Source organism: Larus michahellis, chromosome 5 (assembly GCF_964199755.1).
Source record: "Larus michahellis chromosome 5, bLarMic1.1, whole genome shotgun sequence".
In the NCBI taxonomy this organism is placed as follows: Eukaryota; Metazoa; Chordata; class Aves; order Charadriiformes; family Laridae; genus Larus; species Larus michahellis.
This window is the reverse complement of record NC_133900.1, coordinates 63,971,628-63,996,023: the sequence shown is the minus strand read 5'-3', so window position 1 is coordinate 63,996,023 and position 24,396 is coordinate 63,971,628. Positions and strand designations below refer to the sequence as shown.

Genomic DNA, 24,396 nt, shown 5'->3' with positions numbered 1-24,396 from the left:
ACAAGTAAGAGATAGAGGAATACTTACAGCACTTCCAGGTCGCGCAGAGCCCTAAACGCCCCATCTTCAATACAGCTGATCTGGTTGTAATCCAGTTGCCTGTTAAAGAGATTAGGAAGGTATTTGTAAGGGAGAGGAGCGTCGTCGGCAGCCCTGTGGAAGGGGTGGCAGAGCTGGGCCACGGGAACCCAAACGCTCTCGCAAAACCGCTCTCACGCTGGAGCCTGTCACGCCGCGCGCTGGCCTGGATGCTGCCACAGAAATCCCTTTTTGTTCTCAACTGTCTGCGCAAAAACAGCAGCTCTGGGAAAGCTCCAGTAAATAATAACCGCACCTTATATTAAATGCCAAAGGAATGCAATTTCATTACATCAAGAAAAGCTATCCATTAAAAGCTCTCAGCGTCATCTTGCTGAAACAATTTCATTAAGGTAAAGGACGGTAAATCACTTAATGTCACACGCATCCCCTCGGTGACCTAACAGAATCCATTTATCAGAGCAGCCCAGCTGCATGTTAATTCCACACGCCGCGGCAGGGACCGGCGAGAGACACCACTTTTAGGGGTCCCTCTGCGTGTGTGCACGCCTGGACCGGGTGGGAGGTGCGGGGGCGTGATGGGTGTGTGTGTGTGCGTTAGAATAATTACCTTCTGGAATATTTCTAAACATAGAAATAATAGTGTCCACGGCATTTACCTACTTGGGTACTTATCGCCTTTAATTCTGCTCCAAATGAAACTAGTATTTCTGCTGTAACCTTCAGTATGTTGTGCTCTCTGCAATTATATGCAGATAGGATGTTGCAACGGAGCACTTGAATTCTGGACATAAAACTCAGCAATCCATCCCATACATTATTAATCTTTAAGTATGAAGTTATGAAAAATTTACATTCCTTTCCCTGAAGAATATTATTACCTTTTCAATTCAAAACATTGATACAGTACACACTGCCCAATTAAAAAATGTCTGCTGAGATTAACACATCTGCAAATACAAAATCCCGGTTTCTCTGCTGATAAAAGGATTTCCTGTAAATACTGTAACACTCCTTGCGCATTTCAGGGCACGTCTTGCAAAGCAAAGATGATACAACCTCACTTTAAACCACCAAAAGATCTTCTCCAAGCCAGTAACTTGTCAGTGTTGGATAATATATATGAGTAAATGTGTGTGAACAATACTAAGAAAATGAACAAAATACAAATGAACTCTGCCCTTCTGTCTTCAATTATATATTAGCTAGCAGGGCTAATGAGGCTTTTACTAAAGCATTTTCTGTGATTCTTCAGAATCTATGATAATGCTTTACTTTATTAATAAATCATCACACCCACTGTTGAGTGTAATGTACCAACTTCTATAAAGTTCTTCTAGTTTCATCCACATTTTTCATCTGAATTACTACTACACAGGAATTAAATATTGTCATAACTGTAACAGTGCCTGTGTTTCTGTACACTGAAAGCTAAAAGCAAACTATCATTTCCTGAATATGATCTTTAATCATTTTGGTGCAATGTTACAGCACCGGTGCTGCAGTGTTGGAATATTTAAGCCTACTTTCTCAGGCTCCTTCAATTTTTACTAACGAATTTCATTTAACAATTAAGTTAATAGCCTTTTTATTTTAAAGAGGTAAAATATATACACTGTACAATTCTCTAACCTCTTGAACAATTTATCAAAGCTATTTAAATTAGTACAATGGCATGAAATGTTACCCTTGACACGATACAAAAGAGAAACTGTTTCCAGACAAATTGGAAAAATCTTTTAATGCCATCAAATTTGCCTAATGCAGTCTGCAGGTTAATCTGTAAAAGGGTGAGCTGTATGTTTGCCCATATCTTATTATCCTTAGCTGTCAATGTATAAATCAGTGCTGACACAGCTTCTTCTAAATCATCCATATTATACAGAAAGGAAAATCTTTTAACAGTAGAGAAAGCACTTGAGCAAATCTTGTCCTACACAAACTGAAAGGCAGATTTCTTCCACTAGACTGGCAGCAGTTGTGGTGCACATGAAAACTTTTGGACTTCTTCCTTTAATGAGTCACCATGACCACTACCTTAGTGAAGGGTGAGTTGCTTTCATTTAAATCTTTTTAGCAGAAAGATTACTTTGTTTGCACTGAACTAATTAGTTGGTTTCGGTGTGGGGGAAAAGAATTTTGCGGGTGAGAGAGGAGAAATGTTTCCTAGTTTTATAAATTACTGGCTTTGAAAGATACTACCATCTTTATGTTTTATATGATCTTCCATCAGTTACGACCATGATATAAAGCGATCAGACACACACCATGAAGAACAATTGGCATGATATATATTTTTTAAGCCAGGAAAGGTACATGACTTTGAAGATTGTGTGCCTGGCTTGAATAGCACTTTATGGTATTTGTGTTAAGGTAAAGATATCCACTGCCTATATAATCCAAACGGAAAGCTGGACAATATTTCACAACCAGTATAGCATTAACTTATGATGTCCCTCTAACAGATATACTGAAGCAGTCTGAATTTTTTTGGATAAGAACGGTTCCTGATAGCAAATCTGTGTGAGTGCTATGAATTATGACATAAACATTTGAAACGTTAATGTTTATGTGAGTTCAGCTATAAGAACTAGTAAGAACTACACAAAAAGCATTCACCTAATAAGAAAATGTCTGCTTTAAAATGCTTTTCATTTATTACTTTTGCTGATGCATCTTACACTGTAGAAACATGTTGCTAACTTATATTTTCTTCCCTTTTAGCATATGTTGTCTACCAGATAATGATAAATAAATATCTAAAAATAAACTGTGTTATACCACAAGAAGAGCATTTAGTGACTAACAGAAGATGTTGCATACATTAGAAAACTACTACCCTCACACAGAAAAAACTGTTATCTGACTGACAAAACCCCTTCTTTACTCATTCATAGAGGCTGCGTTAAAAGTTGGGGCAATTTCAGCCGATCTGTCTGCTTTCCTCTCCTGTTCTTCACGGCTTGAGGACACTCCGTGGTCCCATGCAAGAGAGGCGCTGTGCAGCTTTACGTTCTCCTTTGTTCAGAAACAATTACATTCCCTTAGTGTATCAACTTAATGCTATACATTGTTTAAGAAGTCATGAGAAAAAGTCAGAAGCTTTTCTAGATCCCTACGATAGCCTCCTTCCCAGTAAAAAACAATTAGAAAAATGTTTCCAGTTTAGCACATTATACGCTGGATGTTGCATCATTAAAATTCTTCCTTAGGAAAAGAACAGAGTGCACAATATTTATCACTGCAACAAAATTTTTGGAAACAGTCACTGTTTTTAATGTCTCCTTGTATTTTTTACAACAGAACTGAGTTATGTTTCCTATTTCTCAATTCCCTTCTCAATTTCAATTTCAAGAGGAATCAATAACTTCAGAGGCATTAGTTGAGAAAGATGTAACAAAATCATGTAAGAATTTATTCTAAGTTTTTTATCAAACTTCAGAGAACTGTTTTTTTCCCATGACTATTACTACTTACTGTGATTATTCTTCAATTTGGAAGTCAAGTGCTTTTTTTCTACTCGTCATTTATTTTGCTAATGTAGTTCATTTTGTTCTTTGTTAAATTTTCTCTGTAAAACATTTTGAATGCTTTTTTTTCCTAATATGCATAATATAGTAAATGATTAACCTTTTTCTTTTATCCAAAATTAAAAAGCAAGACTCACAAATATTTCCAAGTAAGGCATACTTACTGAATAAACTAGAAGAAATGGGAGAACGGATCTATAGTTCAACAGCTCTGTGCCCTCAAAATTATCCAGCACTCTACTTGGCTAAACCAGGAGCAAATTAAAAAAAAAGTATATTCCAGGAGAAAATAAAAATATGGAGAACAAAATGAAACAGGAGAATGCCATGAAAAGGAGGATGAACACAGAATGAACAATCTGTAAACTATGATGTGATGGAAAGATACTATCACATCGGTATGACTTCCCAGAAATAATGCAACTTAGCAATTAGATGAAAAACAGCATCAAGGCTATTATAACATGGGGAGCAAATATATTCCTGTTCTAGCATGGAAGCCATATTCAGCACATATTCCATGAAAATTCTGTTAGAGTAGTTTATTTAAATATTTATTAGAAAATCTGTAGCACCATTTCTCCTTAGTTACTCTACATGTCAACAAACCTCCTTGCAAGTCTCCTCGACATGATTATGTCACCCTACTTAGTAAATCAGAGCAGCCTCCCTTCCTAAGGCCACATAGATACAGGAGGGCCTAAAGGCTCCTGAGAGCCCAACTAACTTTTGCATGAGAATTTAACACTAAACAGAAGCATAAACTGCTTTTCTTTACAATTCAAATCTTCAAAGAGGATTTACGTTATTCTCAGTACTTGACATAACCAAATAAAAGTTAAGGATAAGATTGAATCCAAGTCTTCCTACAACAGAGTTTATCAGCTCAGTTCAAATTAATCTACTGCAGTTTGCTTTGTATTATCACAGAAAAATCTATGGGAAACTACCTAAACCACTGCAACATTTGGTACTTTTCCTTGTAAAAGCATAGGCCACATTTTTCGTTAGGGTAAATTCAGACACCATGTGAAATTTTGTGTAAGTATTGGCACTTTTCTTAGCAGATGAAACCACACCTACTTCAGCTGCTTAGGTTTTATTCAACTAACATTGTCACATAATTTTATCAAAATCATCAGAGCAGGGGCAAAAATCTACCTCTCAAAAACGGAGCATAGCACTATTGTTCTTTCAGTGGTGTACACCTTTCTTTCTTTGCTTTTCAAGCCTAATTACTTTTTTTCCTAGTAACCAGATTCAAGAAACAACCCATCCAAACTTAAAATCTATGCCACTAAAGCATTTTCTTACCATCTTAAATAAGATTCCTGAGGTTGGGGAGATTTTAAACATCTTTCACATCCAGTGTGAGCATCGTATCACCAGGAAGGGTTATGAAACCATCATTAACATGTATATTAAAAAATCTGTATGTAATTTCCAATTTATATGATAATTTCTATTTGTTTTTAAAAAACAGTGGGTGCCACTGTGTTCTCTGAAGACCTTGGCTTCTTGGTGCATGTTTTTCTCCCTTAAAAAGTAGTAAGTTAGGAGTAACTTTCAGAATTATATTTCCAGAATTTGCACCCTAATTTCTGTCAAGTCCCAGATCAGCATCTATACTAAAAGTGGATAATTCTTCAAGTCATTGCCCTTGAACAAGAAAATCAAGACTTTTGAGAAGAGTAGCTAGCTTTTTTCCTACATTTGAACTGCCAAAATATGGGATACTGGGCTTCCAGTTCCTCAGACTGTTCCAGTTCCCAGTATCCCATATTCCTCAGACTGGAAGCCCAGTGCAAAATGACCTTATAGCAGCTTTCCAGTACCTGAAGGGGGCCTACAAAAAGCTGGAGAGGGACTTTTCCACAAGGGCATGTAGTGATAGGACAAGAGATAATGGCTTCAAACTGGAAGAGGGTAGATTTAGGTAATACATAAGGAAGAAATTTTTCACTGTGAGGGTGGTGAGGCACTGGAACAGGTTCCCCAGGGAAGTTGTGGATGCCCCATCCCTGGAAGTGTTCAAGACAAGGCTGGATGGGGCTTTGAGCAACCTGGTCTAGTTGGAGGTGTCCCTGCCCATGGCAGGGGGGTTGGAACTAGATGATCTTCAAGGTCCCTTCCAACCCAAACCATTCTATGATTCATTTTTTGTCACTTCTGAAGAACTTGATTCATTACCAATAATTGGGCTGTATGGGTGAGCGTGAAGCTGGGATGCTCTGTTTGGCATTTGTGAGATGACATCTGAGTTGTGCACATGGTCTCAGTCTCCCCAGTAGAAGACAGACACTGGTAATGCTGGGCTGAGTCCAACCAGGACAACCAAGATGGGAGGGCTGGGGAAGGTGACATTCAGGGACAGGCTGTGAGAACTGCATTTGTTCAGCCTTAAGAAGAGAAGGCGAAGGGGAGATCTTATTGTTGTGTACAATTGCCTAAAGGAAAGGTACAGACAGAGCCAGACTCTTCTCAGTTATAAGACAAGAGGCAAGAAACAAGGGAAAATGGGAAATTCCAATTAGATATAAAGTTGGTTTGTGTGGGCTAATGGTTCCTTGGGATTTTGTTATTTTTACTATAAAGGTGTGGCAGGTTTCCTGTCTTATCAATTCTAATAATACCTTGACCATTTTGCTTTTATCTTCTACAGAATTTGTACTGTGTATGTTATTAAGAAGATGTCCAGAAAGGAAGTATGATGGCCTCGTTTTATGGAAACTAGACAGCTTCTTCTGAGAAACATCTAGAGCTAACGTATTAGCAGGAAATCAAAAGATCATAGTGGTATCATCAATCCTAAAGGAAGCAATTTCCTTCAGATAAGCTGCGTTAACATCTAATTCCCTTTAATCTGTGAAGACTAGAAGGAATGTTTTCCAAATATTCCAACTCCTGGTTTGGATGGGGAAATACTTAGAGAGAGTGAGAAAACAGTGAGTCTCCATTGAGGAAAACAAAACATGTAATCAGGTCAACTTCTGTAAGATTTGTTAACTACCTTTGAAAAAGCTTACTAGATGGGATGGTTACCACTCACTGCATTTAAAAAAAACGTCTCTGTAATTTATATTGAAATTGATGTAATTAATGTTGGTACAAAAAGCAAATCCTGAATTTACAACATGTTTTAATACAGGTTGTACCTTCACCTATCTCTTCTATATGTTTGGTTAACATCTTTAACATTATGCTCAACCACTAGGCAATTACAGAACAAATGCTGAAATTAGAACAAATATTCATTCCGATATGACAGTTCTCAGTAAGTATACACAAATATTTCGTTCCTGGACCTTAAATTACTCACCCAATAGATCCTAAATTCCTACACTTCATAGTTTTCTTCTTTTGCAGAATGATGCTTTCTACAGCTATCACTCACAAATTGTCCCAATTTTCTTCAACAATGAAATAAAAATAGCACAATTCTAGCCATCACCCTTCTCTAAGTGTAATGTCCAAGGCTAAATGGAAGGCTAAGGTTCAAATCTTCTTGCCCAAGCTTCTGAAAAGGCTCCACGGCCTGATCTAGTTACATAAATGCTGTGCTAGAATCCACCTGACTCACCCCACAAACTCACTCGTCATTCTGATGCTCACATCTACACCTCACACAATATAAGGTGCTCTTCCTGAATGACCAGGAGCGTAGCTAGCATTTACAAGACAGAGAAATGTATTTCTTAGGACCTTCAATTGTAGTGGGATTATAAAGATTTCCGATTGTTTTTTCCTTTTTTTTGGTCTCCCTGGGACCACCCATAAAGGATGTAACTGTAGTATTTATGCTGTCACAATAAACTATATGCCACAGATATGATTTGGCCTTTGTGGCAATGCAATGGCCTTTATGAATGTGGTTTTTTTATTATCTCCCAAAAGAGAAAGACTTTAAAGGGTATATCTACTGTTTTATGCATGTTTTAGGCATAATTCAGGATCCTTACCTTGAAAATGCACACCAAGATATAAATATTATCTTAGCTAAAGATTAGCATCCTATTTAGGTTCCTGTCTGGAATTAGCTACCCATATATACTTATTACATTCTAAATTACTGCCCTGTCACTAGAAAATTCTCGATGATGCTGTTATTTTTACTACCAAAGTTCCTTTCTGTAGCTGTATCAATTTTCAAATATAAAAGATCACACAGAAAAATGCAGGCTTCTCCTTGTAGCCAAGCCCCTTTTAGACCATAAATAATGACCAGACCAGTTCTCAATACAAACTCACAAAACATCAATTAAAGAAAGTAACAGAGCTACTTTGAGAAGCGTTTGCATGTTTCTGAACAGAACAGATTTGAACATAGTGGTTTTTCCGTTAAGAAGTGGTAGGACTTCATTGCAGGGAAGAACCAGATCATAAACATGGTTAAATAAAAAAAATTAAAATTTTCTAAATATCCTATCAACTAGGCCAAACTCGTGGGCATTTTGCTAAATCTTTGAAAAGACATCCTCTTCACTGAATTTTGTGCAGTGCTGTGCAGAACGAAGCAGAGTCCATCACAGGAAGATGGAAATGCAAAGGGCTCCCTGTCCAGTTGCCTCCTACTGGGGATATGACATCATGTCGTTTCCTTCGTAATCATGGAGCAGTCTGTTTTCCAAGTAATACAACTAAAAAGTTCATCTGTTTTAACCCCGGCAACTTCAATTAATAAAAAGTATTTCAATAGAAATGACGTGAAACCCTCATATAACGGCCTAATACTTCTCTATTTTCATTGATGCCACATAAGATAGCAATTATATTTTTTCCCAGCTGCACCACATTGGCAGCTCCATAGTCTTTCTGGAACCCACTAGTATACGTCCTCTGTCTTTGTTGATTGTTTATAAGTGATGAGTCCTCAGCTTACAGCAGGGGTTATAGCTTTTGAGTGCATGACCTTCCATTTCCTACTATGCAAGTTCATCACAGTCTTCAGGTCGTTCAGGTCTTTCAGTCCACTAAAATGATCTACCACTCTAAACAGAAAGTCGAAAAGTCACTGCTTTCCTTTGTCTTGAAACTCACATACTTCCACATTTAGAAGCCATAAGAATTCAAAACCTGCCCATGAACTTCAGGGTCACTATCTCCAGGAAAACGAATATCTGTCTTTTAGAAAAGACTTATTTTGCCACAGAAGAAAATTGCGTAAGAAAAGTAGTCACAGAAGTACAAAAATATATGCTAGCAAAACTAGATAATAGCACGATTTTTCTTTCTTTCTTTTATACAAGCTGACAAAAGGCAAACTCTTAGACCCACAGCAAAATGAAATTTTCCACATGAAACAATGAAATGTTTAAAATAGCCTGACATTCAAATATTAAACTCTGGTTACCATAAGCAAATAGTTATAATGCCTTGTTGCATTCAACTCCATTTCAATGTTTTAGATTTTGTATAGGGTAATTTTAGGATGCGTAAGATACGTTAAAGTATTTTGCCAAAACAAATGGTACGTGTTGATTTTATGCAGAGATTCCTTAAGCAGCTATAAAAGTGCTTAGGAAACAGAGATCTGATACAACGAAAGCACATTGTATTGACAAAGCATTACCATCAGAATACGTGCATGAAGGAGGAAAATACTTACAGATTTTTTATGTCTACGGCTCCTCGGAATGCCTTCCTTGGTATTGCTTGAATCTGATTTTCACTGAGGTCACTAAAAAAAAAAAAAAAATTAAATTAAACTTAGAATCTGCCATATATATTTATTTCTGTATATAAGAAAAAGAACATGTAGGGAAATAATTTCAGCCATTACAGTTCAGTCAGTGTTTTGAATGAAGCTTATTTTATTACCTTAACTGATTTGTAATTGAAGAAATAGGAGCAGCAATAATACTCAAATTAGTTTATCTGTCTTGCACTAAGTATCTCCTTTACAAAGCAACAATATATATGCCAAACAAAAGAAGCATTACATAATTTAACAACAAAGGCCAAACTGATTTAATTTTTAACTGTTTGATTTTACTTTTCAACCCATTCCAAACCCATGACATCCAATGTTTGATCATGTGTTCAGCTTTATGCAAGGAAGACTGAAAACAAGCAAAAAGAACAAGTAGCAAGCTGTTGAGAAACAACTATCAATCTGTATAACATCTGAGATAAATATATTTCTGAATTTTGTTTCAGTGGCAAGCACCATATATGTTAAAAGAAGGCATTAAAAACCATCCTCCACCAGATACCTAATGCTCCTCCCCAAAATTCCTTCATGACCAGCTGACCCGGCCAACTGAAACTAGTGTGTTTTCTGAAAGAGAGATATTCATGAATATTTTTTTGCTAGCAATATCAACCAAACTTTTTTTAAAATTTTAGAAATACTTTTGGCCTTCACAGTTCCATATTGGAAATAGAACCTAGAGAACTGAAGTAACGACAGTAGCAAAAGAGACAGAAAAAAAAAAAAAAGAAAAAAAAAAAGGAAAACAAACCCAAACTACAATCCAGTGCTTTTCATGTATGCTATACCCTATTAACCCCATTAATTCAGTGACATGATCAGTGGATTAAAGTCTTTAGTGCAGTTTGAAGGTTTAACTTCAGACTATAGTTTGGCACCCTGGATCAAACTACTCGGATGGTTCAGAAATGTCTGATGGCCTTCAAAAGGACCTATCTGCCTTGTAGTCTTAAAATTATAAAATCAGATCTTCTTTTGGAGGCATTCAGAGATGCATATCTCTATAGATAACGTATACACAAGAATACGAGAAATTATATGAAGAGGCTTACTTGAGCCTCGGAATAAAATTTAGAAATGAATCAGATGCATACAAGCTGTGTCTACACTAGGGTTTTCAGCCAGTCTGCAGAGCAGAAGTAGATTTCATTTTGGTAGAACCAAATCAGGACCTTCGCTCCAAAAGCACATCGTATGCACTCCAACCCCTAACAGGAGAAGTAAAATTGTCCAATGTTTTGCTTTTTAGAGACATCTTTTAGATGACCTTTTCAGAGACAGCTTTTAGAAGAAACATTACAAAATGGTGCATAGATATAAGAGATCTAACTCAGATGAAGTGAATAAGCAAGAATCATTTCGTTGATTAAATATAAACAGTCATGCTTTTAACATATTCTTTCCCTAAAACGTAATCTAGCATGAGCTCATGTTTCCAGTTATTAGTAATCACTCCTGGAGATCTCATTCAGATTTATGAACTTAAAAAAAATAATTCGAGGACTTTATAAAATCCCACACTGCCTGAGTCTAACAAAACTTATATCAACATAATCCCTTTGAAAATAATTCTACATACATTGACAGCAACTTTGTTTTATCCAATTCACTCTGAATTTATGGAAAATCACATTCTATTTACTAAATCCTTCATAGTTCACTCATCTAACTGCACTGCAATATCTTGCAAGGTGTATTTAAAACTAGACCCAATTTTACTATTATTAACCATGTGTGAAAAAGAGAATCTGTGAGCTGTGATTTAATTTTCAAGCCACCTAAGTAATCTTGAAATGGGATATGACTGCACTGCTCCGACAATAAATTCAATGGCAATGAATGAGAAAGCAGCCTTCAGCATTTGTTACGGCAACATGATTTAACAGCCTACTTCCTTTGAAAAAAATTCCATTGTAAGTATAAACAGCAAATATCTATATTTACACTTCTGTTTAATTGACTAATACATTTTAGCTATATAAAAATTTTCCGTAAAGCAGTTAAGATAGCAGTAGTGATTTTTATAACGATCAATGATTAGTTTATAACACAGATATATGTATGTATCTATGTAAACCACTGCCATACTCATAAATATATACTGCAGGAGGTATGGGTAATGGTCCATTACGCTTTTTATGACAGATAATAGAGTGTCATCATTCACCATTTTATATAATTAAAAAAAGAAGATGATGAATAAGATTGAGACAATATGTAAATTATTTTTTAAAATCTAATAAAAAATATCAATGGTCAAAAACTTTCTTTTCTTGACTAAATGCAAATCCTAGCATGAATGCAAGGACTCACAAGTAAGAGCTATTGAGCCAGGGTCCTCAATAAACAATGCACTGAGACTTGACTTCAGCAAGGCTTTTGACACTGTCTCTCATAACATCCTCCTTAGGAAACTGAGGAAGTGTGGACTAGACGAGGGGACAGCGAGGTGGATTGAGAGCTGGCTGTGTGACAGGACTCAGAGGGTTGTGATCAATGGAGCAGGGTCAAGTTGGAGGCCTGTAACCAGTGGTGTCCCCTAGGGGTCAATACTTAGACCAGTATTGTTTAACATATTCGTCAATGACCTGGACGAGGGGACAGAGTGCATGCTCAGCAAGTTCGCTGATGATACCAAACTGGGTGGGGTGGCTGACACCCTAGAGGGCCGTGCTGCCACCCAGCATGACCTAGACAGGCTGGAGAGCTGGGCAGAGGAGAACCTAACGAGGTTCAACAAGGAGAAGTGTAGGGTCCTGCACCTGGGGAGGAAGAATGTCAGGCACCAGTATAGGTTGGGGGTGGACCTGCTGGAAAGCAGCTCTGCAGAAAAGGATCTGGGGGTCTTGGTAGACAGTAAATTACCCATGAGCAAGCAATGTGCCCTTGTCACCAAGAAGGCCAACAGAATTCTGGGCTGCATAGGGAAGAGTGTGGCCAGCAGGTCAAGAGAGGTCATTCTCCCCCTCTATTCTGCACTGGTGAGGCCACAACTGGAGTACTGTGTCCAGTTCTGGGCTCCCCGGTTCAAGAGAGACAGGGAACTACTGGAGCGAGTCCAGCGTAGGGCAACCAAGATGACTGAGGGACTGGAGCATCTCCCTTATGAGGAAAGGCTGAGAGAGCAGGGACTCTTTAGCCTGGAGAAGAGAAGGCTGAGGGGGGACCTTATTAATGTTTACAAGTATCTAAAGGGTGGGTTTAAGGAGGACGGAGCCAGACTCTTTTCAGTGGTTCCCAGTAACAGGACGAGGGGTAACGGGCACAAGCTGGAACATAGGACGTTCCAATCTAATATGAGAAAAGACTTCTTTTTGGTGAGGGTGACAGAGCGCTGGAACAGGCTGCCCAGGGAGGCTGCGGAGTCTCCCTTCTCTGGAGACTTTCAAGACCCGCCTGGATGCAGTGCTGAGTGATGTGCTCTAGGCAATCCTGCTTTAGCAGGGGAGTTGGACTAGATGATCTCTAGAGGTCCCTTCCAACTCTGAAAAATTCTGTGATTGTATGTGTGCATACGTATGTCTGTGTGTATGCACAGGGGAAAGAGAGCAAACTAACAGCATGCCACATTTACCCCTGGGGCCACACAGTCAACACCAGGACAGGCTCATGTAGACTAAAGTACACCGTTCCCTGCTAATTTTAGCACATTTGAAATATGAACTACTTGATTGCAAAGGCTCCCAACCTTCCTGTGCAAGGCACTTGTTTAAAGCATCCCTCTAAATTGGGGAGAGCTAAGTTAGGTTGGCAAATGTCATTTTCCAAGAGAAATTTTTTTGCAATGCGTCTGCTGGTTTGTGAAACTTTCTTGGAATTGTTTATCTAACAAAAGTGTAAGTTATTCATTCCTTCCTTCATTGCAAAATTCTACCTCTCTTATAACAACTGATTTTCAACTCACAATTTATGCCTACTTATAGCGGGAAAAATTTTTAGTAATTATTTATTGATTGTTTCAACTTTTCATCTGCTCAGTCTAAAAAGTTTTCCTTATAAAAACCTTGAGGGGCTTAAACAAACATTCAACTTTTTCTTCTTGCATAAATTACACCTACATTTCACACTGCAGACCCAGGACTCGGTAAGAAGTTGCTGTGTGGTCTTCTTTTATGATGTTTTAACTTGTTCCACTGCAATTCTTAGATTGCTCACAGAAAAGAAGGTCACAAGCAGCACAGGGTGCACTGTGACTTTCTGGGGAAATGGGGCAAGTATCTGTTTTGTAGATAAAACTAGGCAATTTTGCAGGCCATTATGTTCCATTGATTTGACTTTACGGCTTATATTTTGTAGTGAAGAAAGGTGCAAACCCCTTTTCAGCCTGAGGTCATTGTTTTCCTGCACTAATAATTCTATGAACTTCACGTCCCTTTTCAAAAACAGGCAGCATTTGGATATTGGGTATAATTTATGATGGCACTTGGTACCCCTAAAATGAAAGAGCCTCTAAGCACTTCTGTAAAATTTAAGCCACTAAACAACAGAACATCCTACTTTTACAAGAACAAATCTGTATTTTTGAAAGAAAAAGCTGGAACCTGTCTTCACATTTGAAACGAGCAATCTGACCAAGATACTTCAATTGGAACAAATTCTTTTCCATTTTTATTACAGCCCACGACTTTACATGAAAATCCAGCATTCCTCTGGAACAGCAGGACTGATTTTAAAAGGTTTTGTATACAGGTAGAGTAAAAAAAGCCAAGATTTTTCAAGATTTTTTTTTTAATAAAACACAATGGTCTAGTAAGATGTTTCGATGAATTCATCTTTATGCAGATTCTAGTTGTCTTACAGCCTTCTTTCAACTAAAATATTTTGACTCTACTGTATCATTCCTAGAGAGATAAATTCCAAATTATTAAGTCTGAAGTGGAGTACTATAGACATTGACCCTTCAAGAAAATTCATTAGTGCAACTTTGTGGGCTTCATTCATTACATTCACTTGCCAGCAGAGCACCTTCAACCTCCCAGCCCCACTCACCCATTACCAAAACAGTGCGCGGGGCCAGAACTGCCGCGTAATAACTTCAGTCACTTTTAGTTTGAGATGTCCTCAAGACAAAAGGTGGCACCGTAATTGGGGTTAAATAGATGTTCACACAAAAAGCCATCCAGGCAAGTTAGCCTGGGAGCAGCTGAAAGAGGCTCTTCAGAGAGGGCACCGATGAGCACCTGAGCTACTCTAGACCCAACTGTACCATCACGTTTCTAGTGATTTGTTTCAGATATATTTAAGCTGAGTACATGACAAGCCTTATTCTGAATTGTAACATTCTGTCTGAAATCCCATGTTCTCAAAAGCAAAACAAGAAAACCAAATCCATATACCAAACAAAGCTGAAGACACACAGAGGAAAATGAACAAAGATTTCTGAGTTCTTGCCCAACTAGAGTGATTCTTTGAAAAACTTGCATGCTTTTTTTTTTTTTCCCCTCACAGAAGGTCAGGTGTGTGTTTCTAAATCAGAGATTAAATATGTTGCACCTAAATATTTATTTTTTTTAAATTAACATAGTCTATCCAAGTATTCAAACTCAGTAATAAAGCCAGAGAAAGACTATAGCCTCTCTAAGATCCGTGATCAAGTAAGTCCTGGAATTATCGTGCTTACATAAAATATAATTTATTTTTAAACAAACCAGGTCAAGGCAATTTACATGCTATGTATACTGATAATCGTATATGCCTCAGCTTTTAAACTGATTTCCAAAGATTAAGGATTCAATTCTGATATTTTCAATGACACTACAGTAGAACTTTTCTAATTTGAAATTATGCCCGAAAGAATGTAGATTTCTGTATTTCACAAGCCAATGAAATAGGAAAAAAGTAATAACAACAATAACAAAAAATAATCAAACTTCTCATCCCCACCCTCCCCCCAAAATCAGCTTCATTTTATGTATTCAGTTAATTATTATTTTTTTTCTCCAGTGTACATTAGTAATCATAATGCATTATGCTTTGTGGAAATAGCAGAAAGACCTTGCCAAAACCCTGCTACTACTGAATTCTTCCTAAGAACAGGATGGAAATTTCTATTTATCATATTTACTGGGGTTAGTAGATAGAAGTATATCAGAGAGAAAAACCCCAGCCTAGAATCCTGCTAACATTTGAAATTCATACCAATAGAATATAATAACTTATTCCCATAGAAAACCTCAAAAACATATATACTGTTGCATTTTTATCTGAGGATAAAGCCCTCAGATAACCCAATGTTAATGAGCCTGATAGAGTGCTTCAGCTCTTAAAAAATGCAGACAGCACTGCATTGCAGCTATTTTATTACTCACCATGTATGGTTCCCAGTTGAATATCGCATTTACCCTTAAAAGGAGTGCTAAATTTTTAATTATATAAATTGAAACACCACATGTAATATCTATATCATATGATGTTACGGCTGTGTCACAGTTTTCTTGTGTGGCTAAAACCATTGTTTGTTCTGAAACAATAAATCTTTTGAAGATGGCAAACCTGCTTCTAAATTTAATTGCTTGTAATTTTATTTTCCTCTATGGTTTAACCTCCCTCTGTGTCTGACCAGCGATATCATAAATCTATACTGCCATTCTCTACTTTGTAAAATACTGTGTACTGAGAATGAGTCATGTGTTTTGATTTTTAAAGGAAAAGGCAGAAATACTGAGTCAAACTAAGCATCCAATACTTATCAGTTTATTTACGCCAATTCATAAAAACAGCTCAGAAGGTGGCTATTCCATGATCAGCATCCTTAATAATTAAATATATCTGACACGAATAAAGCCTTGCTTAGTACTTTCTTCTTACTGGAAAATAATAGTTTTAATGTTAGCTAACTATATTCTGCATGAAATCTTTTAGCTTAAAGCCATCAGCCCTTGTGCTATTGCAACAGGCCCTGCTAAAAAGTTTGTGCGCCTCTTTCTTGTAAGCCCCCTTTAAGTACTGAAAGGCCACAATAAGGTCTCCCTGGAGCCTTCTCTTCTCCAGGCTGAACAACCCCCAATTCTCTCAGCCTGTCCTCACAGGAGAGGTGTTCTGTCCGTCTTTGTGGCCTCCTCTGGACCTGCTCCAACAGGTCCATGGCTTTCCTACTTCTCCAGCCACAGTCACCTTAATGAGGCATGCCATCTAAAATCATGAACATATTCCAAAGCAAGACCCAGGTTTGCAAGAGCTATTATGTATTCCCCTGGTTTGGATGTTACGGAAAACGAAGTACTCTGCCTCACTGGGAGGCAGTGAAGACACCAGCAGTAAAACCTGAGCTCCCGGAAGGCGAGAGCACGCTGCGATGTGACGCATAAGAGAAGTGAGCCACGGCCCCAGGTTTCAATTGTGTCTTTGTATGTCTCAAGAGAAGGATGGAAAGAGATTATTTAATGTGATTAACGCTGGCAGCTGCCTCTATTTGCAAAAGCTGCTGTAGCAGTGGGTTTTCCAATGTAAAGAGGACAGAATGAAACAGCAAAGTAGGTTTTTTTTGTTTTGCTGGATTTGTGATTTGGATTTCACTCCTAAAATGCCAGACAGTTTTCCACTTTCTGAATAATAAATATGCACTTCTACTCCGTATTAGGTGGTTTGCAATATAAGGGAAAACTTTTGATCAGATATTTTTTACTGCTCATGAACCTTCATTTATCATCACACAACCATACTTTTAAATTGCAAAGTTGCAATATGACTAGGAATTTAATCTAAGACCTTTTTTGAATGCTACAAAGGCACGCTTTGGCAACCGCTAGTTTTATTGTATTAGGATAAGGTATGTAAGCATGAAAATTACTCTCAGAACTATGTAACAAGAATCAAAACAAAGTACAGCCTTCAAGAATACAGATGCTACTACTGAATTATTACATTACGGTGTAAATGCAGGGAGAGTATCCTCTAGAATTAATAGCTCGGGTGAACCAAACCTCTTGAAGCATATTAGAATTCCATCATGGTAGAAAAGTATCACATTGTAGCATAAGCTTACTAAACAAATGCGAATGTTTTAATCTAGAACACAACAGGTTTTTATCCCATGTTCAGCAAATATATTAATATAGTCAAACAAGAAAGTACCTTTCCCATCAGTCAAATGAGGCTTATCCCGTTAATTGATACAATACTGACATATGTTTGGCTTTATAGAGTTACCGTATAACAAGTTACTGTACTGCATCACTTATTTATGAAAATAATCTTATACCCAAATGGCTTCTCATGTTCTTTTAGCAAGGCATAGCTTTTCGGCTGGTCTACAGATAAAGTAAGACAGACAGAATAAGGAAATGTTTAAAAAAATATATGCTTAACAATTCAGTCTAAACTCCTGTTCTGAAAAAAAAACAAACCACAAAACAAAAAAGAACCAAAAAAACACCAAACCCACGACTTCTGCTGTATGATTTTTCTTTGGATATGCGATAAACAATTTTGCCTCTTATTGATTTCAATTGGTTTTTTTTTATTCTTCAGTAAAGCATCCAATGCAGCTATTTCTCCTCATAATGAAGATACAAAAAGAGTCCAATAGTATCAGCAGGGGCCGATATGGCTCTAGGCACATATTTATCTCCTTGTGAAGATCAAAAATCTGAATTATAAATCCTAGCATTAGTTCCGTAAATCATTATTGCTGGTCGTATCATCATTCCAACCTGCTTCCCATAAGAGGAATAAAATTTCACGTTTGAGAGAGGTACTATTAACCTCCTTTTACAGATGGAGAAATCAAGATAGTATATATCAGTGGTAGTATGTACCAGTACCGTGCTGGGGAGCACAAAGCACATGAGAAAAATTTAGACCACAGAATTTCAGGTTCTCTCTGCATCACTGATTTCCATTTGCTCTGTTGACTCCCTAGAGATTCCGATGCTGTACAGCAGACACATAATCTATTCCCCCGCTAAAGCAGGATCACTCCCTGTGCCACCATGTGCTACATCGCACAAGTGAATATTCCATATCTCACAACATAGGGCAATTACCACTGCAATATGGACAAAACGATGTGAGTCACAGCGACTTCTATGGTAAGGAATGAATCTCCCACTTTTCTAAGAACATTCAGACTAAATTTCCCTGCTCACTTTCATCTCTCAGTTTTTAATGATACTGCTTTTAATGATAACAATGAAGTTTCTTTTATTATTAATGTTTAAATATGATCCATTTATCTATCTAAAATTTCTTAGTATGGCTATTCATATATTATTATCTGTATTATTTAAGTAGCAGACATTTTTATCCATTTTATCTATTTATTTATTAAAGCAGAGGTGCAGATAATTTACGTATCAGTACAGAATATATATAAAAAAGAGTAAAACTAACGCAACAATAGGAGTACTGCCAGCCTGATAATCTGAGAGTTTATCAGTACCTTCAACCTTAACATTTAGGATAAGTCATCAAAAATTTAAATGACAATTAGCACTAGCCCTTTTTGTTTGAGAAACAGCCCGACTCTTCATAACTATCCAATATCATATGATATTAACTTGTTTATAATTTTGAGTAGTAGTAATTGGTAATTTCTGCGGAATGAAAATGGCACAGAGTACAAGTACCGGGCCTGTCTGACTTTTTAATAGGATCACATTTTGGGTTTGGAATAAGCCAAACCCTCCAATCTCAGTCTTGGCATGAAAGTTAATCTATGGGCCGCAAAATCAATTCTACTCTACAATGTCTCCAACAGTTCACTTAAATCAATTTGTATATTCTGGTACCATTTGAAAATAATTGCTTAAGGAGCTTCAGCAGTTATTCTTTATTGTGCTAGAATGTCCTAGTGTGGCAAATGCTAATTGTAAAATAAAATAGAAGTATTAGGACCACACATGTATTTTACTGGACTCTTAGAATTTATTTTTGAAAAGGAAAGCAGTCTTTATTAGTCTGTTCCACTAAATTAATATGTAACTCTCTTTTGTTTAGGGCTACAAAATAAAAAATAGAAATAATTACACAGTGTAGCTCCTAAAGAGGAAAGGACCACCCACAAATTCAAAGAGAGGGAATTGCAATACTACTTCAAATTTGGCTTCAATGTAATCCTTTGGATAGAAAAAGACCCTTGAAAGAAAAACTTGAAGCTCTTAAGAACACTCTTCCCCCTCCACCAAAAGAAAAAATGATTCTTTATCCGCCATAGAGTCTCAAATTGGTCAAGCTGAAGGAAGATACTGAGCAACCTTTACTGACTACTGCTTGTCATGCATTTCTAGTGGCAGTACCATTCCCTTAACAATGCCTGAGACAGCAGCACAGCTGTGAAATGTGAGGGTACCATTGACCTACAACCCTGCTCGGAGTTTGCAGAGTGGAAAATGCCTTTTATTCATATGGATGCATATCTTTCATGTAATGTTTCAAAAATGAAAATTTAGTCCAGTCAATAACTTGTAAAGCATATATGGTTTTTGTTCATGCATTTCCCCCTCCTTTTTATTTAACCAGGTTGGAATTGAAGGCAAAGTAGAAAATAACTTTAACCTTTATGTGCTATTATTTCATACAAAGCCACAAAAGACCATTTCTTTCTAAGAAAGAAAAGCGTGAAGATTCTGCTATTTTAATTCAACCAGTCTTCAAAAGGTGATTTGGTCATTAATTTTTAATCAACTATTACACTTGATAGACTTGAAAATGCCCTACAAGTTAAGGACTTAAAAGAGATAAAGCAAGATGCTGCCAGGTAACTTTCACTTCTTCTGGTACGTTACACACTCAGCATATGCATGGCTGAAACATCCATTTGGCTTGGTTTGGGGATCAGCTCACATTAAGAATAGATGAGATGGCATACTTAACTTTCCAAAAGTTAAGTTCTTCAACAGTATCTGAAAAACCTATCACTACTTTTCCCTCTAACAAAACTTCTTTTTTAGCAGGAGTTTACAGCTGTCAACATGTCTTTAATATTTAATATTGTTTCATCTGCTTTGGAATTGAAGCCGTAAGCACTTTTAGAAACTGATTGAAAGGTCGTCTGGTATGTTGTCTAGTTTCACTACACAGTCTATAACCCTGTATATTCCCTTCTGAACTATCACTCAGCAAACTATGGCATTTCTCTCTGTTCAGAACGGAGCAGAGCGGGTTCCTGATCCAGCCCCATTATGCATAGCTGCTATTCCAATTCAGGTAAGTAATAATTACATCCCTGGACACAGACATTTTTCATCAAGCATAACTCCAAACTGTTAGCCTAATAATAAGCTGAGTACTCCAAGTGTTTCCTAACAGTAAAACTAACCTTGAACAGTTTGTCAAGGGACAGCCAAAATTTGGAGAGTGAACTAGAAATGATCTTGCAGATCATTAATGTTGAATGGCACTGTGCTCACTCTTCCTTTGCTTGAGTCGAATGATGCAATTTGGGCATTGTCTCTCGAGACGGGCTGATTGCTTAACAAGACAGATTTATTGTACAGTCTTAGCTTTATACAATATGTGTGTTGTCACGTAATATATGTGAAGCACTGATGCTTCGGGCTTTGAGGCTGTTGCCTGTCAGTGCCAAAAAGTACGCTAAGAACACTGAAAGAAACCAAAGCAAATTATAAAAGGATTACCATGGATGATTAAAAAAATTGACAACAGGTAAGCTACCGTCATAATTACTGCTTATCAAGATGACCAATATTATATCATTGTTTTCCTGGGCTTCACCCATCTGCTCACACCCATCTGTCATTTCTTATACTGTAATATTTTTCACAGAAACAATTTGTTTTGGTTTATGGAGTGCTGGTTGTTTTTTTAATTTTTTTTTACTCTGTGTTTGGACAGTCAGTGCCTACCACCACTGGGTTTCTGGCCCAAAGTACTCGGACTTTAAGCTGTTATGAGAGTAAACTAATAATGAAAAGGATGACAGAAACATGCGTGTTCATATCATCCTCCACTTCACTGATAATGAAAAACAAAACAGAAAGAACGAGCTGAATTATTTGAGCAACTGGACAGCTTTTTTGGGCTGGATTTTTTTTTTTTATTCTACATCTTGTGTGTTCGATATGGGCTGGTTAATACAAGTCAATTAAAAGCTCTTAGGAGAAGAAGGAAAAAAATTGTTGGGAAACTTTAGGGCAATTACTGATATTAATATTCAAGTATTCTGGAACTAAAACTTGCACTGACCAGGATTAAATGACTTTAATAGTCTAGCTGAGCATCTCAGAAGTTTCTATTCAAGGGCTCCACGCTTTTCTTTCTTCTTGAGCCTGTCTCTTCCTTCTGTGGCTGTTCCAGCCACTTCCCCCAAGCTCCTTTCACCACAGTCTTGTTCCTCTCAATGCCGTGCAAAGAATCAGAATTACAAGACACGGTTTCCTTTAGTAAAAGGAGCTGAGAATACAGCAGAGACAGCACAATCATCTGTAAAACAAGAACAGTGTACCCTTGCTGAACGCTGGGGCCATTTAGAATTGAAAACCCTTGTAAAAATGGTAAAACTCTACATAAGCAGTGAAAAGGAAACTGGTAATTCCAGAATGAACCGATCACAACCAATTTCTTCATCAACAGCAAACTAAAAAGAACAATCCAGGACAAAAAACTCGATCAGAGTGCTCCCAAGTGTAAGAATGTGCAAAATCCCATTGGATGTTACAGCCCTGGCTGTACGCTATTGCCACAACACCAGTACATAAATTACACTCAAATGTTCTAGGAAAACTCATCTATAAAATAATCCATGCAATGTTGAATTTCATATTATTTAAAGAAAAGCTTAAATTGCATTGCTGCTTCTGCCATATCTATCTCTTTTTTCCCCCCTCAAAGTTACAAAAGAGTTCAGCTGCTTGCACTAGTAATAATTTTCATTCAGACATCTTTTTAACCTTAAAGTCCACAAAGCTCAGATTTTCTGTTCCAAGACCTCACTTTTCCACTGACACCATCAAAGGGTGGCTGCTCTTAATTGCACTTTAAAAACTCATCTCCCTTCCTTCCTTCAGACTTTTTTCCTCTATCTGTAGGTTTTCACGTCTTTTTTTTTCCAAATTGCTTCCATTCAAAATTCTTTCCCTTCAACCATTTTCCAGGCTCATCTAAGTAGTTGATGGAGTTTCTGCTCAAGTAAATATCCAGAAAATCCTACTGAGAGGCTCTAATAATGAGGATAAAAAGTGATTGTGTGTGTGGTGGAGTGGGGGCTTTTTGTTGTATGGAGGTGTTTTCAATTTAGGAGGGGGGGTTGTTCTGTTTTGCTATTTAGGGGCAGAAAGGCAGTTGGATGGGATGGATATCAATCAAGTAATTGCAATCAAATGACAGCCCAGCATACTTAGGATGAATAAGGGCGACACTGATGTCCCCATTCACAAGCTATTATACACTATTGTGGTGAATAAACAGATGACTTCAGGACAGAGAGGTCCAGGTAACCGTACAGAGAATGAGGACAGTTATCGTAATGAGGTAACAGAAAGAGCTATTAAATATATACCCCAACAAATAATGCATAAGCTTCCCTATTGCTTGAGGACTAATTCTGAAATATCATCATGAAACATTTAAATACTTAAAATGATTACATTTTGTTCAAAGCATAAATTAGAAAAAATTGGGATTTAAGAAATAAGCCTAAGTAAGTGCACATGACATTGCACTCGTATCAATAATAGCCATTAAAGGGAACAACAACATCTCGGCACTATACAGCCAGGCTTTCTGCTAAAGCAGTCTGTGTAAATCCATTTGCACTTCTAAGGAAATCAGTAAGAGCTTCACCAGCTCAAAAATCCTAGGACATGTATCTTACAAGAGCAAGCGCATGTATCTGTACTCACTCTTTCAGCTGCGTAAGAACAGATCTCCTCTGAGAACAGGGCCAGCTCAGAGCTCTGAGGTGATTGAATTTAAACGATATTTACACAGATAGCTGAGAAGGTGCGAGGATTTGCTTCTACACAGGCCCCACTGCACTCGCTATCTATTGCCATATGGCTAATTCCCTCTCATGCTTATTCTTCTGTTGCAGTTCATATTACAGTATACTGTTTTACAGACCTGCAGCTTCCAACATCTGTAGCAAAGGTCCCAGAAATTGATTTAGAGGCTGAAACACAAGCATATCCAACCCTGCTTCTACACAAGGCTATATATCTTTGTTGGAAGACTGACACATGGTCCCCATATGCACTGGTGATAACACAAGCCTGCCAGGCACAGATGTACTTATAGCTCCAGAGAGATGCAATCTAATGATGGATAGGAATAACCCAATCATACGAACATTTGTATTTGTAAACCCTACCTGGTGCTACAGACAATATGTCTACATTTCACTGCCACGTTTCTTCAAGGATATCAAGATGTTCCCAAGGTATGACAAGCATATGATGAAACTTAATGGTATATAAGATAGAGAGGCTGCTTTCTGAAGCACAACTTAATAGTTGGAAGTTTTAAAAATTAATTGCTCTTCTGGCAAACCCAAAGAAAACTAAATTAAATTAGATACTGGAACTTTTTCATTAGAAGGCTCTGGAAAAATAAAGTTAATAGATGGAAAGCTTTCTGCAATTAAAAGTGACAGGTGCATTGCTTTCTCTAAGCTTTTAAATCATATCTGTCAAAAGGCCTACTAAAATGCATTTTTTAAGCCCCTTCCAATCTACTCAACTTTTATGAATAAAAATACTGTAGAATTATTGAAGATACATCACTTAAGAAAGTCGCAGCTTTATGGCAGTAAAGAGATAAAATTTCTATAGAGATATACAACTAACATATTTAGGACAATGTATTAAATCACAGAGTAACTCTGTATGCCATTCCCATTCACTTCATTTGTCAGCATGATTTTCCTGCTCTAATTCTTAACCAGTGCACAAGAAATACACAACTTGATCTTCCTAATTTAAAACCAAGATGCTTATAGTAAATTCAGGTCAGTCACACTTTTGTTTGAATTACCTATTCTACATGTTTAAGGTGATCTGGAAGAAAGATAGAGATGGTAAGTAGTTTCTATATACACCTACTATTTACCAGTATTGGAAGAAACTTCTTTACCTCCTTTGAAGAAACTTCAAGACAGAAAGCGTCTGTCTTGAAAACAGGCAGAAAAGTTTGAGTTCAGCTTCTGCCACACCTCTTACGGAG

The 24,396-nt window shown here is 37.3% G+C and overlaps 1 protein-coding gene across 6 annotated transcripts in view; it reads right to left on the bottom strand.

Annotated features, from left to right (window-relative positions):
- Positions 1-24,396, bottom strand: part of SLIT2 (slit guidance ligand 2) — a 265,875-nt gene that overhangs the window by 100,690 nt on the left and 140,789 nt on the right. For all 6 annotated transcript variants that reach the window (XM_074587691.1, XM_074587696.1, XM_074587692.1 and 3 more), the window contains exons 5-6: positions 9,175-9,246; positions 28-99 (exon numbers count right to left, since the gene is read on the bottom strand). In XM_074587691.1, the coding sequence (XP_074443792.1) occupies positions 28-99; positions 9,175-9,246 (144 nt within the window). The remainder of the gene's footprint in view (positions 1-27; positions 100-9,174; positions 9,247-24,396) is intronic.